The sequence below is a fragment of the Acartia tonsa genome, chromosome 10, assembly GCF_053477335.1.
Source record: "Acartia tonsa isolate MP-2025a chromosome 10, ASM5347733v1, whole genome shotgun sequence".
Classification (NCBI taxonomy): Eukaryota; Metazoa; Arthropoda; class Copepoda; order Calanoida; family Acartiidae; genus Acartia; species Acartia tonsa.
The window spans coordinates 1492988-1507014 of NC_137269.1; the positions used below are offsets into that span (position 1 = coordinate 1492988).

A 14027-nucleotide genomic window follows, 5' to 3' on the forward strand; every position below is an offset into this window, starting at 1 on the left:
AATATAATTACCTAGAGTAGGTAGGTAGGTGTATCTGTCTGTATTAGAAATTCAGGAGAGTGTAAGATACCTAAGGAAAAATTAAAAGTTGTTATTAAATTGAAGTTTACAATACCTAATTACACTAATAATAAATAATGATGTATAATATGTATTTTCTATGTTTTTTGTCTCTTCAATAAGTTCTAGCTAAATACTACCGATTTGTGTGTTCTCGTTTTCAGAGAAGCTTCATTTTTTGGATGGTTTTAGGCTATTTTATTTTAAATTTGAATCTTTGTGTAGTTTTAGGCTTTTTTCTGTACCCTCCCTCCATCTTTGAATTCACAGCCCCTATTTGATTGGCGCGCAGTTAGTTTTAAATGATGATTTTTTTTGTTTTAGTTCTTCTGATCTGCAATTATTGGCGCGCAGCGGCAGCTTTGCCAGTCCTAGCAGCTTAGTAGACCAAGATTCTATCAGCAATATCAGCGGTTTTTCTGAAGCCTCGGCTGGTGATAATAGTGTCATAGTAGCGGCTGCAGCGGCTAGCAGTCCTGTGCACAGAGTTGGTACTCCTGCCGCTCAACAGCCGCAGCCGCTGAATAGTAATGCAGCTGTGGCGTCTTTCAGACCTGTAACATCTACACCGGTAAGTTTGTTTAGTTCATTAAATTCTCTAGGTACCTTTAGAATTATCAACAAATTAATTTTCATTGACATCACTAGATTACGCTAAAACTTCCTATTTTGTACCAGAATGTTTTTCCTTCCAATCCTATACTATAACATCTATTAAAAAATAATTACGGTAAGATTGTGTCTTCTGGTAAAACAAATGATCCATGCTATGCCTGAACTCAAAGATACTTACCTACTACTTTAAATTCTAGACATAGATTAGCTTTACTCCTTGTAATATTTTTTTGCAATGATGGCAACACGTCGACATTGGGCGGAGTTGTATTGATGTAACTGTGTCAATCTTTATTTCAGGAATAAAGGGGATAAATAAACTATTATGCCTTGGGATTAAAGGGATGGGCTGGCAAAGGATGAATTATATTTCTCATTTTAAACATTTTAAGCTTTAAAAAATATAGAGTACAGCTAAATAATTTTGTGTTTTGTACATTTAGTAACATCATAGAACGTGTTACCTAGATGTTAAAATGGATGATTTTGATATCTATAAATTGAGTTTCTTAATTCCTGTTTACAGGAAGCTTTATATGAGTTGTTAGTTTTTAAATTTCAAAGAATTTTGGGTTTTACGGGATCTTTCATTCAATTTAGCTACAAATCTAACTTTCCTAAGTATATATTTTAACTCTTGTGCAATTTTGAAACAGATTTGACTTTTTTCTCTCATTCATTTTTATAATTTTGTATGCAATGGGTGGGTCAAATTCTACACGATTTGGTGAGGATTCAATAACGTAGAAAAAAATGGTTTTCTTAAAGAGCAGCTACATTTAAGCATGCCAGTATCCGTCGAATGTGGCGTAGACTATCCTCATTTCTTATTCAATATATACTTTTAAATTGGTATATTTTTACATTTGTTTAAATTTTTATTTTATATCAAATTTTGCTATCTCGCAAAATTTTATTTTTTAAATTTTTTTTTTGTAAGAACACATACACACGAACAGATATTCTTTTGACAGTTTAATGCTGAACTTAAATTATAAATTCATATGCATACATACCTATACATTTTTATGTTATATTTCTGGCATACTTATTATTAATTATGTCATTTTCTTGTTTTTGTAATTTTATCATACACATATCTTTATAGAAAAGTAAAATTATGTTTGTCTGTAGCGAAAGATCTCGCTAATCAACGAACCTATATAGCTCTACTTTACAGTGAAGCTTCTTAGTACGTACAGACCCCAGAGCTGGATCTTTAAATCATTTCAATGGTGCGCTAAATCGGGGAGCGCACCATTGAAATGATTTAAAGATCCAGCTCAGAGTGTTTATCCTCTACTTTTGAGGAGGGTACCGACAACCCCCCCCCCCAAAAAAAAAAAAAGAAACTACCCCTCTAGGAAAGAAATCAGCCCCAGCCGCTAATTTAAGTTAGTTGTAGTTAAAATCTAAATTCTGTACATGTTGTAAAATTTCTTTTATATTGTCACAGTACAATAGAAGTTACAACAATGAAAAAAAAAACAAGGATGATTGCAATGCCTACCTCCATAAAAAAGCAGATGTGAAAAAAGCTTTGGTTTAATTAAAATGAGCACAACTCAAAAAAAAACATTTTGATTCAATTGCAGAGAAGTTGAGTTTTAAAATAATTCGCAAACCTTTCTAAAAATACACTAGACTTTACTGTTCTTCTCTTGTTACGAATTGTGACGTATAGACCTCAATTTGAGTTAAAAGCTTCGCTTCTAATGAGGCAATACATAATAATATATATGAGAAATAGGATTAAACTAAGGTTTCTACCTAGTAATTTGATATGAAGCTGATCTGATAATATTTTCTTTCATCCGCTTTAGTTTATGGCTTTTCTTTCGTGTCTTTTAGTTTTAGTGGTGAAGCTATTAACTAATTCCAAATGTCTGTTTGTCCGTCCGAAACATGATTTTCTTGGTTGCTATTCAAAACAGTCTAATGAAGAACCCTTTTTTAAAAACTTAGTCCATAAAAAATTATGTGAGAAAAATACCTATACCTAATTAATTTGGTTTCCATTTAAAACTTTACTGACGATTCTCCTTTACTATTAGCGTCTATTGTTGTTGTTGTATTGGTTGCTACTATTTAAGGGAAGGGACTTTGGACACTGTAAATTTTATATAAGTACCCAAGGGTTTATATTTGTTTGAGGAAAAACTTTAATTATTTCATTAAATCTTGATTGGGTGGTTCAAACTAGCTGTGTCCAATCTTGTCAACCATTAACTTAAGTTAAGGGTAATTTTGTTACTATTATATTACCTAAGGAAAATCCTAGCTCGTTTTATTTCTTTTCTTTGCTACTGATGGATGTTATCATCTGTATAAAAATACATGATATCTTATGTTATGTTATTTACACTCTTACGTAACTTTAGTAAAACAAAATAAATTTCAAACAAGCTTTTTTTTCACAAAAGCGAAGCAAGAAAATCTTATTGAAATGCTTTAACAATCCTAAAGTCAAGGAAAGGTTTTAAACTATTTTGGCGGAGGGTATCTCTAATCTCCCCAAAAAATGCCCCCCCCCCCAAAAAAAAAAAAAAAAATTCAATTTTAAAAGGGGGATGGCGTCGATTCCTCTCTTCCCCTATCTTAAGTGCTCCTAGAGGCTTCTAGGAGGCGTAGCCGCTAGTTTTACATAAATCCATGGGTATAACGTAATAAATCAGGGCTGATAAATCGTTCCAGTAATCACCATTTCAAAAATTCTGGTAATAGATAAGTACTGAATTTTAAAGAAAAATAGTTGAAAAACATTCAATCCGTTGAAAATGGACATGGACAATGACATAGTCCTCATCTAAAACTATATTAAAGCTAACTAATGCTTATTTTAGTTTTCTAACCTGAGCGAGCTGAATGGGCCCTCCTTGCAGCGCGAAGCGCCCGGAAAAGACAGAAAGAAGATAAAAATGAAGAAACCTTCGACAGCTCCGAAACCAAGAACAATAAAGTTTCATGAATATAAGGTAAGCTTAGCAATTGTTATTTACAGTATGGCTTCGAATCAAGAGAGAGAGAGGGGACAGTGGGCTGTTTACACTAATCCCTAAAGTTTTAAGACAACGTTTTTTATTCGTTGGCTCAATAACTTTGGGGACTTAAAAGTATTTTAATTGGTTGGTTTATTACGTTGAGTATTCAAACGTTTTAACCACTAATCTTACGCTACAGAAAGGGTTATTTTATGTATCATCATTGAGGATGTATATTAATTTATTGGCCATTGTCTTATCCCTTTAGAATGCTTCGAATCCGATTTTATTTCCCCTGTAATTAAAACCGAACCTGAATCTGAAAGCTACATAAACATTATGTATTGTCCACCTAGTATTATGAACAATTTCTCACAAATTATAAAATTAAAATAACTAGGCCAAAGCCTTCTGCACCTCATAAAAGAAATGTTATTATCTTGATATTACTGCGCTACTTATTGATGCATTTATTCTGTTTATGCTCCCGTCAAGATATACCCTTGAACTTGCTTTAAAAAAAACATAATTCTTTTCTTAAACGGAAAATGAAACTTTTAAATAATGTCTGCCTTTGCACTTTAGTGTCACTACAAAACAGGGTTGTCATTTTGGGCGGGCGCTTTTGGGCGGGCAGTTTTGGGCGGGCGGTTTTGGGCCGCCCAATATAAGGTCATTTTGGGCAGATTTGGGCAACGCTCTTTTGGGGAGAGAGAAAAAGGGGAGGGGGTGAAAAAAGGGGGGGGCGGGTCTATTTTTTTGGGTGATATCCTTATACCTACTAAAGTAACAGGATGTGTGACTGTGTGTTTGTACTGAAGGATCTTGCTAACCGCTGAACCGATCGGGTTCTCCTTAACAGGGTAGCTTCTCATAGGTTCTGGGAAGGTTTATAACTATTTGGGGGGAAGGTACCACCACCCTCCTAAGAGAAATAGCCCCTAGAAAAAATTACACTCCCTCTAAAACTTTTTTCTAATTTTTTTAAACTAAAAATAAAAATGGGGGGAGGAAACTCATCCAACCTCCCCCCAAAATTTTTTTTACTTTTACTTTTTCTTTTCAAATCTAACTCCCTCCTCAAGTGCCCCTAGAGGCCTCTAGGGCCGTAGCCGCTAGTTAACTATATAAATTAGTAAGCTTTTTTGTATCTAGAGAAGGATTTCGCTAACTGCTGAACCGATATGGTTCTCCTTTCCAGTAGAGCTTTTATAGGTCCTGAGATGGTTTTAGGCTATTTTATTTCTAATAATAAGTCTCGGTATGGTTTTAGGCTATTTTATATCCTTTATATATGCTTTTTACGACATTTGCCCAAAAAGGGTGCCCAGAACCACTTTTGGGCGCCTAAAACCCGCCCAAAACCCTTTTGGGCAATTGGGCCGCCCAATATCAAAAAAAGTGCCCAATTCGACAACCCTGCTACAAAACAGCAAAAAACGAGAAAATATTAATTGAATTGAATACTACCTATACCTACGTATTTGAAATTTAAACTGAGTAGGTACCTATGGGAAAAAAATAGCCTATTTTTCTTATTTTTATCTAATTTCGTTATTGGTATAAGCTGATTTTTGCTATTTAAAAAGAAATGTATCAACTTTTCTCCTATGCTTTCTTTCTCCTTTTCAAGTTAATAATTTTCTTCCTTTCCCTTTTTCATTGTCGCTTCAGCCTTTCTCCCCTTTTAGGCTTTCACACTTTGAATTCAATCCTTTTTCAATGCAGCCAATAGACATAAATGAGATTAGAGCTTTTTGTTCGTCGGTCTATCGGTACTGCTCTGATATGAGTATTTAAAAAAATATATGTTTTTCATAGATTTTATAAAAGATAGACTGCCTCAATATTGCGTTAGATTAGTGACTTCTGACACAATTTATGTCCATATGTCCGTTTGTTTCACGTCTGTTCTAACTTGAGTTTTTTCCCTTCTTATGGATGTCGTCATCCTTGCTCTTATAAAACCCCAGATTCTATTATTACTTTTCCTTTCTGTAGAACATATTTATTCTGGTCAGAAGTTGCATATTTCTGCACATGTTTTGTCTCTCACAAAAGAATAAAAACATTTTTTTTTCACTGCACCATTAGTAAAGCTTTTGTTAGACGATGTTTTAATAATTTTGTTCGGTTATGCTTTAAATATTTTTAAATGAAGGGAGGAGTAGGTTGCGCTATAAATCCGTAAAGGTGTGAGTTTTAAGGCTTAAAAATAGTAGTAAAACGATAATATTCACTAAATATGTGTATTTCTTATTGAAAAGAACTATAGACAAATTTTTTTTTTCAAGATAACATAATTTTTTATTGTTCTACTACTGTTTTTAACTTAAAACTCACAACCTTCACGGATTTTTAGCGCAACCTACTCCTCTCTTTATACATTTACTCATTAAATTAAGGTAGATTATTCAATAAAGAGATTTTGATAGATGTTAGCAATCCGAATCCAGAATCCGCCAAATTTTTGGTCAATTTTGGAATCCGTTTTTTTATAGCGGATTCGGATTCTTAATTGTTAGGCTAAAATTAGCGTCTTGAGTTTTTTCTTTGAAGCCCCTTCCCCCTCCTTTGAAGGCATAGATCACCAACCCCCATCTCTCCCCACCTACACCACCAAGTGGAGAGATCAGAAAATATGAAAAAACGCAGTTTTAGATCCTTCCCAGTACCCGGTATAATTTATTCCCTTAATTTATTTTTTTAAAAGCCTTTTAAAATATTGCTAGAATCCGGAATCCGTCAAAAAAAATTGAATCTTGAATCCGCGGAGAATCCGTTTAATTTTTGGGCGGATTCTTGCAAAAAATAGACGGATTGCCAACCCTATTAAATCCTCGTAAGTCAAAATATATAAGTCCTTTGTATTAAACTTTTTTTAAAATCGTGAATCATACCTACTACATAACTACATAGGTAAAAAGCTGAAAAAAAATAATTTACATTTGTTAGGTAATCAAACTATTGTTGTATTAAAGCAGATTTTGTTTTAGAATTGTAATTTATAAGAGAAAGTGAAAAAAATTTTGTAACATAACACCTGTTTTATTCCACCGACCCTTTTTATTTATTTATAGAAATGATTCACTTATGACGAGATTTGTAACATATTACCTAAGGAAAATCAAGACAAAAAATAAGATTTTCCCGCATTTTTGTTGATTCTTAGAATTTTTTTGTCCTTGTTTTTGTGTGAATTTATTGTATTGGAAAGTTTTGTTTATGTCAGCAGAAAAATATTCTTGGAATGTTTTAATTCATTTTTTTACATTCTTCCAGAACATAAAATAAATCGTGTCTTAGAAATTGAAATGGATTTAAATATTTGATATCATTTATCGCCTCTAGGATTTAATTTATTTTTGTGTTTGTCTTTTTAATTTTGCCCTTTATTATTGTTTAGAATTTATTTACCTAGGTAGTTTTATTATCAAATAACTACTTTTTCCATATTTCTTTAATATTATAATTCAGAATGGCTTTATTGTTATTTGGATCTTACACCAGATTTTCATGTTCTTTGACAAAGTAAACTCTGTAGCGGGCTAATAAAACGATCTCCTCCATCCCCCTCCTTAACCCCATTCCCTCCTCCCCATCCTACTGGATAAACGGCCCGACCAATAATATATGCGTGGGGATATTGCAATTGACGATCTAAATTTTTCTCCTGTCATAATATCCACGTCTATTCTATATCCATTGTGTTTTAGGGACCTGAAAGCAGTTTAAAGCGTAAGATAGACGAGAAGGGAGACAAGGGTTGCAGTGGTCAAGGATCTAAATCTGGATCCGGAAACCCGGGCGAGACGGCCTACGACCTGCTGCTGAAGCAACAACAACTTTTCCTACAATGGCAACTAGAGAATCAAAATAAGGTATTTTTTTCGTATTCATTAGAAACCGAATATAATGTGGATGAGAACCAGTTCTCATCCATATGAAAAAATTATGTCAAGCAACGTATTATATCCCGTTTTAGGTATAAAAATGTACAATCAAAAGATTAAAACCAATTTTTTTAGCATTCGGTATCTCGGGGTTAAAAACACTGGTTTTATAATTGTACATTTTATATCCGCTGAAAACTATTTATAATACGATGCGAGAAGTAACTAATACTATTTTCAATAAACTACCTTTAAGTTTTAATATTAAACAAGGATGACAATAAAAATTAGCAGCATAGCTCAGCACTAACAACGCATATATTTTATAAGAGCTATAAAGATTATTTCTCATATTGTAGTTGTCCATTTATTGGTAGGTAAACGAAATCTATAAAAGAAAAAGAAAAATATTTTATGAAATGAAAGGGAGGGGGCGGAAGTGACACTTTTTAAAACCAAAACTGAAAGTCAAAGGAACTCAACTAAATAAAGAGTTACAGCTTTGAGATTTCACATGGTAGTTGCTATATAGAGGTACAATATGGAACTGTCAAGAAACGGCGGTGGAACCGCCGCTTCCGCCGAAATTTATTTTTGTCTTTTCTCGCTATATTAGATTATTTTTTTTATAAAAATTTCTCTCATATTTTCATATAAAAAGTGTCAAGTGCAAATATATTAAACGGCATCATACTTCTAGTAAACCACACTTCTCTTTTACTGCATTTGCAGCCTTCCACTTTCCTGTCGTTCCTTATATTTGCATTTGGAGAGAAAAGGCGAAAAAAATTCGGCAAAAACAGCGGTTTTCGGCAGGAGCAGCGGTTCCGCCGCCGTTTCTTCACAGTTCCATATTATACCTCTTAAAAGCAACTGCCACGTCAAATCTCAGAGCTGTAACTCTCTATTTAGTTGAGTACCTTTGACTTTTAGTTTTGGTTTCAAAAAGTGTCACTTCCGCCTCCCCCCTTTATTCCATTGAAAGGAAGGGTAGAAAGTGATTCCTAAGAATCATCACAAAAACTTTAGTGGTATATCTTAAATATTAGCCGAGTAAATGTCACTTGGTTGGCTTTATAGATTTATTAATTGACAGATATTGTTAGTCAAATAGAAGCTCTCTTATTATAAGTACCAGAGAATGCATATATTTAAGCTAAGGATTAAAACATCCAAAATATGCTTTTTTAATAGTGATATACTTTTTTCAGTACCCTCAAATCCTGTTACCAGCAACTTCAAGATCCTCGTTGATGTCTCTAGGGAGTAGTTCTTCTCCCTCTCTAATAGGTACGTTTTTTAAATAGGTGAAAATCCGTGTTTTAGGTTCCTTTATTATTAGACCTTTGTCTCTGTGTCTCTAACAGTTACTTAATTTTATCTGAAAAATTCCTTTTTTATGTTAACAACCTAGCACTTATGCTTCTGAAAGATCTATATTTAATAGAGGTTGGAGGGGCATAAAATAGCCTTAAATTATCCCGGGACCTATGGAAAGCTTCCCTTAATTGGAGAACCTAATTGGTTCATAAATTATGAAGGTCATTACTGGCTAACAAAAACCTTACTTCTTTTTCTGATATATGGAATTTCGGTGATGGTTTAAGTTTTAGCCTTTCTATGATCTTTCATTGAATAGGATGGATTTAATTAGGACACCTGTCATAGTTTTGCAAGGGTTTGTTTATTGAAATTTTTTAATTTTCATAATATAATTGTACTTTATATTACAAAACTTCATTTAACCTAACATACCTATAACCTTTTAACCCAGTTTCATTTATTATTTTTAAAATTTATTTAGGAAGCAGTTCCGTATCTCTAAACTCGAGCTCGCAGGCAAGTAGCTGTGCTCCCTCCCCGGGGAGTAGTCGACCCAGCACCCCTAGGTCCAGCACACCCATCAGATCTGGTCTGTTGACACCTCAGGATGTTAACCATGCAACCTCCCTACTCAATAGACTTGATGATATGAAGGTAAGAGATCATGTGTATGATAGAATTGTTGTATCAACATAAAACTCAAAGAAAATGTCTAGCTATGCCATTTTAAATAGCACTTGCGAAGTTGCGAATGACCGCGTAGCATCTTATATTCTGCATTCAATGTGATAAGAAGGAGGTAGAAATTTAGCAGAAAACCATTTAAAGGTTTAAATCTAAATATGAAGAAGCTTGAAACCAATCTGGTAATTATGTAAAGCTTCCTTGTAAATGAGAACTCATTTTTTAAAATCTTAAGCTTTATGCAAAAAAAATACATACTACTTAATATATTAGGTACGTACAGGATAAAACTAAATACGTGAATTTTGTTTAGGTAACTGAGTTAAAAATGGAATTGAAGAAACGCGGCCTTGTGGTATCAGGTCCGAAACCTGTCCTAGTTGACCGACTGCGGCCGGTTCTGGAAGAGATAATCGCAGCTGGCCGCCAACAATTCCAGCAGCCCTATAAACAGATCTCAATTCCTAAGGGCGGTCTCATTATTCTGAAGCCTTCACCTAATTCTCAGCTATTAAATAGACAGGTTGGTATCTATTCAAGTTATATTACTGTTGAACGTAATAACGATTTAATGACTAGAAGCGCAGCTACTCCATAGTAACCTCCTTTACACAATATAAAGTCGCTGTGCAGCTTCTTTCTACGTAGTCTACAGTTATTTTAGAGGTGCCATAGGTATTAATTTACTCTTTTTGCTATGGTTCAAAAGCCCTTATTAGTAGCGAAGCTACTCTATAATTCACTTTGTCCGTCCGTCAGTCCGTCCGTCAGTCCGTAACGCTATGGGGGAAATGAGATTTACTCAGCTCCTATAAAAGATAGAAAGCTGAAATTTTTTGACAACATTCCCATCATTAAGGAGCACAATTAACTATAAAACATCAACGGCGGTCGGACGGCTTTTTAGCAGGTTTTAGGCTACTTTTTTATTTTCCACATTTTTCCTCATATCTTTGGTGTTTATGGTCCAATTTTAAAAATTTTTTCAGTTAGATATATCAAAATTAAATTTTTCGTCGTTTGAAGAAAACAACAATGACGGCCAGACTGCCTTTTTGCAGGTTTTTGGCTATTTTTATATTTTTTACATTTTCCCCCATATCTTTGGTGTTTATGGTCCGATTTTCAAACTTTTTTCAGATAAAGATATCAAATTAAATTTCCCTTCGTTTGAAGAAAACAACAATGACGGTCAGACTGCCTTTTTGCAGGTTTTTGGCTATTTTTATATTTTTTTTACATTTTCCCCCATATCTTTGGTGTTTATGGACCGATTTTCAAAATTTTTTCAGTTAAAGATATCAAAATTAAATTTCCGCTCATTTGAAGAAATCAACAATGACGGTCAGACTGCCTTTTTGCAGGTTTTTGGCTATTTTTATATTTTTTAAATTTTTTTCCATATCTTTAGTGTTTATTAATCGATTTTCAGTTAAAGATATCAAAATTAAATTTCCCGTCGTTTGAAGAAAACAACAATGACTGTCAGTCCCATCCACGAAATTTTGTGCTTCGCTACTTATGGATGTTGTCATCCTTGTTTTTTCAAATAAGTCAAATCTTTGGTTTACGGACAAACGTCGGAGTGTCTAAAATATTTATTAGGTTAATTAAGTATTTCTAATAATATTGGTTAGGTTAGGTTATGATAGTAATATACAAATAAGCCTTCTCATGGGTTAGGCATTTAAAAAAACCTCTAAGATGATTTAAACTAGGTTAGGTTAGGGTAAGTGTCCACTCCGACGTTTGTCCTAGAACGAAATCTTTGACACTTCATAGCCCCAATGAGGGTTTCTCTTAAATTGATGAATTTTGTAAACTTAGGAGCAGCAACAAAATGACAACCAACAACAATTGATCAACATCCAACAACAACAACAACAGCGCCAGCAGACAAACAACACCCCGACAGTTGTGCCCCAGACACCCGGCACGCCACAGTCCATGCACGAGGGAACACCGGACAATTTGAACGAGGACACGCCGATGACGCCGATGACGCCGATTGGTGCCGTTATCAATAATAGGTAAGTTCAGTAATTTATAGTTGCATTCCTGACAAAGTAGTAGGATGTATGTGCCAGTCTGCATGAAATTTTGCGTGTTTTGTAAAATACTTTGGTTATAATATTATATTATTATTTTATTGGATATTTATTTTACTTTTGTAGGTCTGAAAGAGAAACAAGCACTCCATTTTCACCAGTGAGCATGCGCAGCCCCGCCAACAGCCTAGCCGACGAATGTGGGGGCAGTCCCCGCCCCCAACTAGCTCACTCCTCAAGCATGGAGCTGGAACTTAACATCAGCCTCATGGAGATGGAAACTAATAATAATGCAAACAAGGGGGGCAATATAAATGTTCCCCCGCCGCCCCCACCTCCTCCGCCCCCAGGAGGAGGGGGTGGGCCGTTGCCAGTGAGCGCCAATGTACACCAGAAAATAGCCCCTGCCCCTCTACCAACACCCCCCAACAGCATAGACCAATCACCAAGTCTCTCCCAACCAATATTGCAACAATTTATCCCACCGCCACAGAAAATAAATCCACAAATTTTATTTGCCAAACAACAATTGGAGTCGCCTAACTCTAAGCATGACAGTTCCAAGCCGACAGGTCCTGTACGGGCTGGACCGAAAGGACAGTTCATCTGGCCTCCTGTGTCTGTACAGAGCAGTAATAGCAGCGGTACTGTCACTATTCGTGCTAATAGGTATTATTTGATATTAATATATTTTTCCGAGGGGAAAAAAGACAATAAAAATCATTTTTTTCCCTAAAAATATTCAAGTTACTAAAGATATAATTTTCAATTTAAAAAGTTTGATGCTTCAGGATTCGACAAAACAAAGGATTAAGTACATTTTGAAACGTCCCAGAAAGCTTTTATGACTTCTAAAAGCGTTTAATAATAGGTATTTAAGTAGAAAATAAAACTCGTTGCGGTATTTTAATGGTCAAAAACTTTATTTATATATTTGTTAAAGTTTTGTGAATAATTTTACTATTTGTACTAGGTCTCTAGCTGCCAACTGCCAGGTAACCAACACCACAACGTGTACAACAGCTGCCAGCATCACCCCACAGCAGCAACCGCCAATCAACCAACACCAAATGGTTGTGGAGGAACAGATGTCAAGCAGCACACCCGTAGCACAACTGGCCGCTGTGTTCTCTCTAAACCCTGCGGGCTCTAGCCCCCCAATGCCCATGGCGAGCCAACATCAGGCTGTTGTGTCCTTGTCCCACCACCACCAGCAGCTGCAGCAGTCCAGCTCAGCGCCTAATCTGAAGGCTTTGGTTGCACAAGGACCAGCTAGTTCCAGTAGTGCGGGGCCTCAACAAGGTCCTGCTACTACAAAGATAAGCCTGGCAGGTACGGGACAACCAGGTTCAGGTAAAAATATTTTCAAAAAATAAAAATATACCTAATAGGTAGGTATTTTCAATTATTTATGAAGATTTTTACCTTCTGCCTTTCCTTTAGTCTGAAAATATGCGACTAAAAGTTATACGTTTATATCTCGATAGCCTTAAATTTCTAATTTAAAAAATTGGAGACCTCTCGTTTGGAAATAACCAATCGAAATTTGAAAAAGTACAAAAAGTGATAGAGCCAATTAGATTTTGAATGTCCCCCTCTCAGAATAAATAGAACAAAGGGGAAAGTTGATAAGGGGTAAATTTCAGAGGTATAATTTATTCTAACAAATTTGTACTTCAAGGTATGAAATTGGCCAGTTCAAGTAGTATCCAGCTGCCTTCTGGTGGTATTCAATTTGGAACAGCCACCAATCTTCCTCCAAATATCAGACTACCCCAGGTAATGAATATTCATTGTAGTTAGTTCAATAAAAGTTATAAAGGTTAAGGGACTACAATTGAATGAAAATTGAAGATTTTCGTAGCAGCAACTTTTAAAATCTATTTGTGATTATGAAAAAAAGACGTCTGGTAAATTGAGAAGAAGGGTATAGTCCCTTTCGTGCCAACGCTCCTTAAGGGGCGATTCTTCGTTTTTTTCACAGTAGGTAGCTATTATCAGCGTGGCCATATTCTTCAGTATACTGAAAATCTTCAGTATTTTTCAGTATTTGGAAATTGGGGCTTCAGTATTTTCAGTAAATACTGAATATTCAGTATTTGAAAATTTTATTCAGTATTTTTCAGTTTTTGGAAATTTTCATGATTCAGTATTTTCATTATTTCTTAAATTCCAAAAAATTTTGCATAAATAAGATGTTTTTTCAAGTAGTTGATGTCAGATTTTTTTCGGCGCTTCGCGCCTCACTTTACTTTCCTTTAAATTACCCTATAACTTTGTACATTAATTTTGTTTTTTTTATGGTAATCATAGACGTCCAAGGGGGGGGGGTAAAGGGGCGATTACCCCCCCAATTTTTTTTTCATTTTACCCCTCCCCCCCCCCCCGTTTAAAATTTACCCCTAACCTGGAGGTGCCGTAGG

The 14027-nt window shown here is 34.9% G+C and overlaps 1 protein-coding gene across 6 annotated transcripts in view; it reads left to right on the forward strand.

The window, feature by feature from the left end:
* Mrtf (Myocardin-related transcription factor) overlaps positions 1-14027 on the forward strand; it is a 40418-nt gene that overhangs the window by 11515 nt on the left and 14876 nt on the right. For all 6 annotated transcript variants that reach the window (XR_013883553.1, XR_013883554.1, XR_013883556.1 and 3 more), the window contains exons 10-19: positions 385-631; positions 3519-3650; positions 7373-7537; positions 8761-8839; positions 9354-9526; positions 9870-10079; positions 11384-11586; positions 11731-12273; positions 12578-12957; positions 13286-13383. Coding sequence is in view for 1 of the 6 variants with exons in the window: in XM_080175368.1 (XP_080031494.1) it covers positions 385-631; positions 3519-3650; positions 7373-7537; positions 8761-8839; positions 9354-9526; positions 9870-10079; positions 11384-11586; positions 11731-12273; positions 12578-12957; positions 13286-13383 (2230 nt within the window). In the remaining 5 variants the exon portion in view is untranslated. The remainder of the gene's footprint in view (positions 1-384; positions 632-3518; positions 3651-7372; positions 7538-8760; positions 8840-9353; positions 9527-9869; positions 10080-11383; positions 11587-11730; positions 12274-12577; positions 12958-13285; positions 13384-14027) is intronic.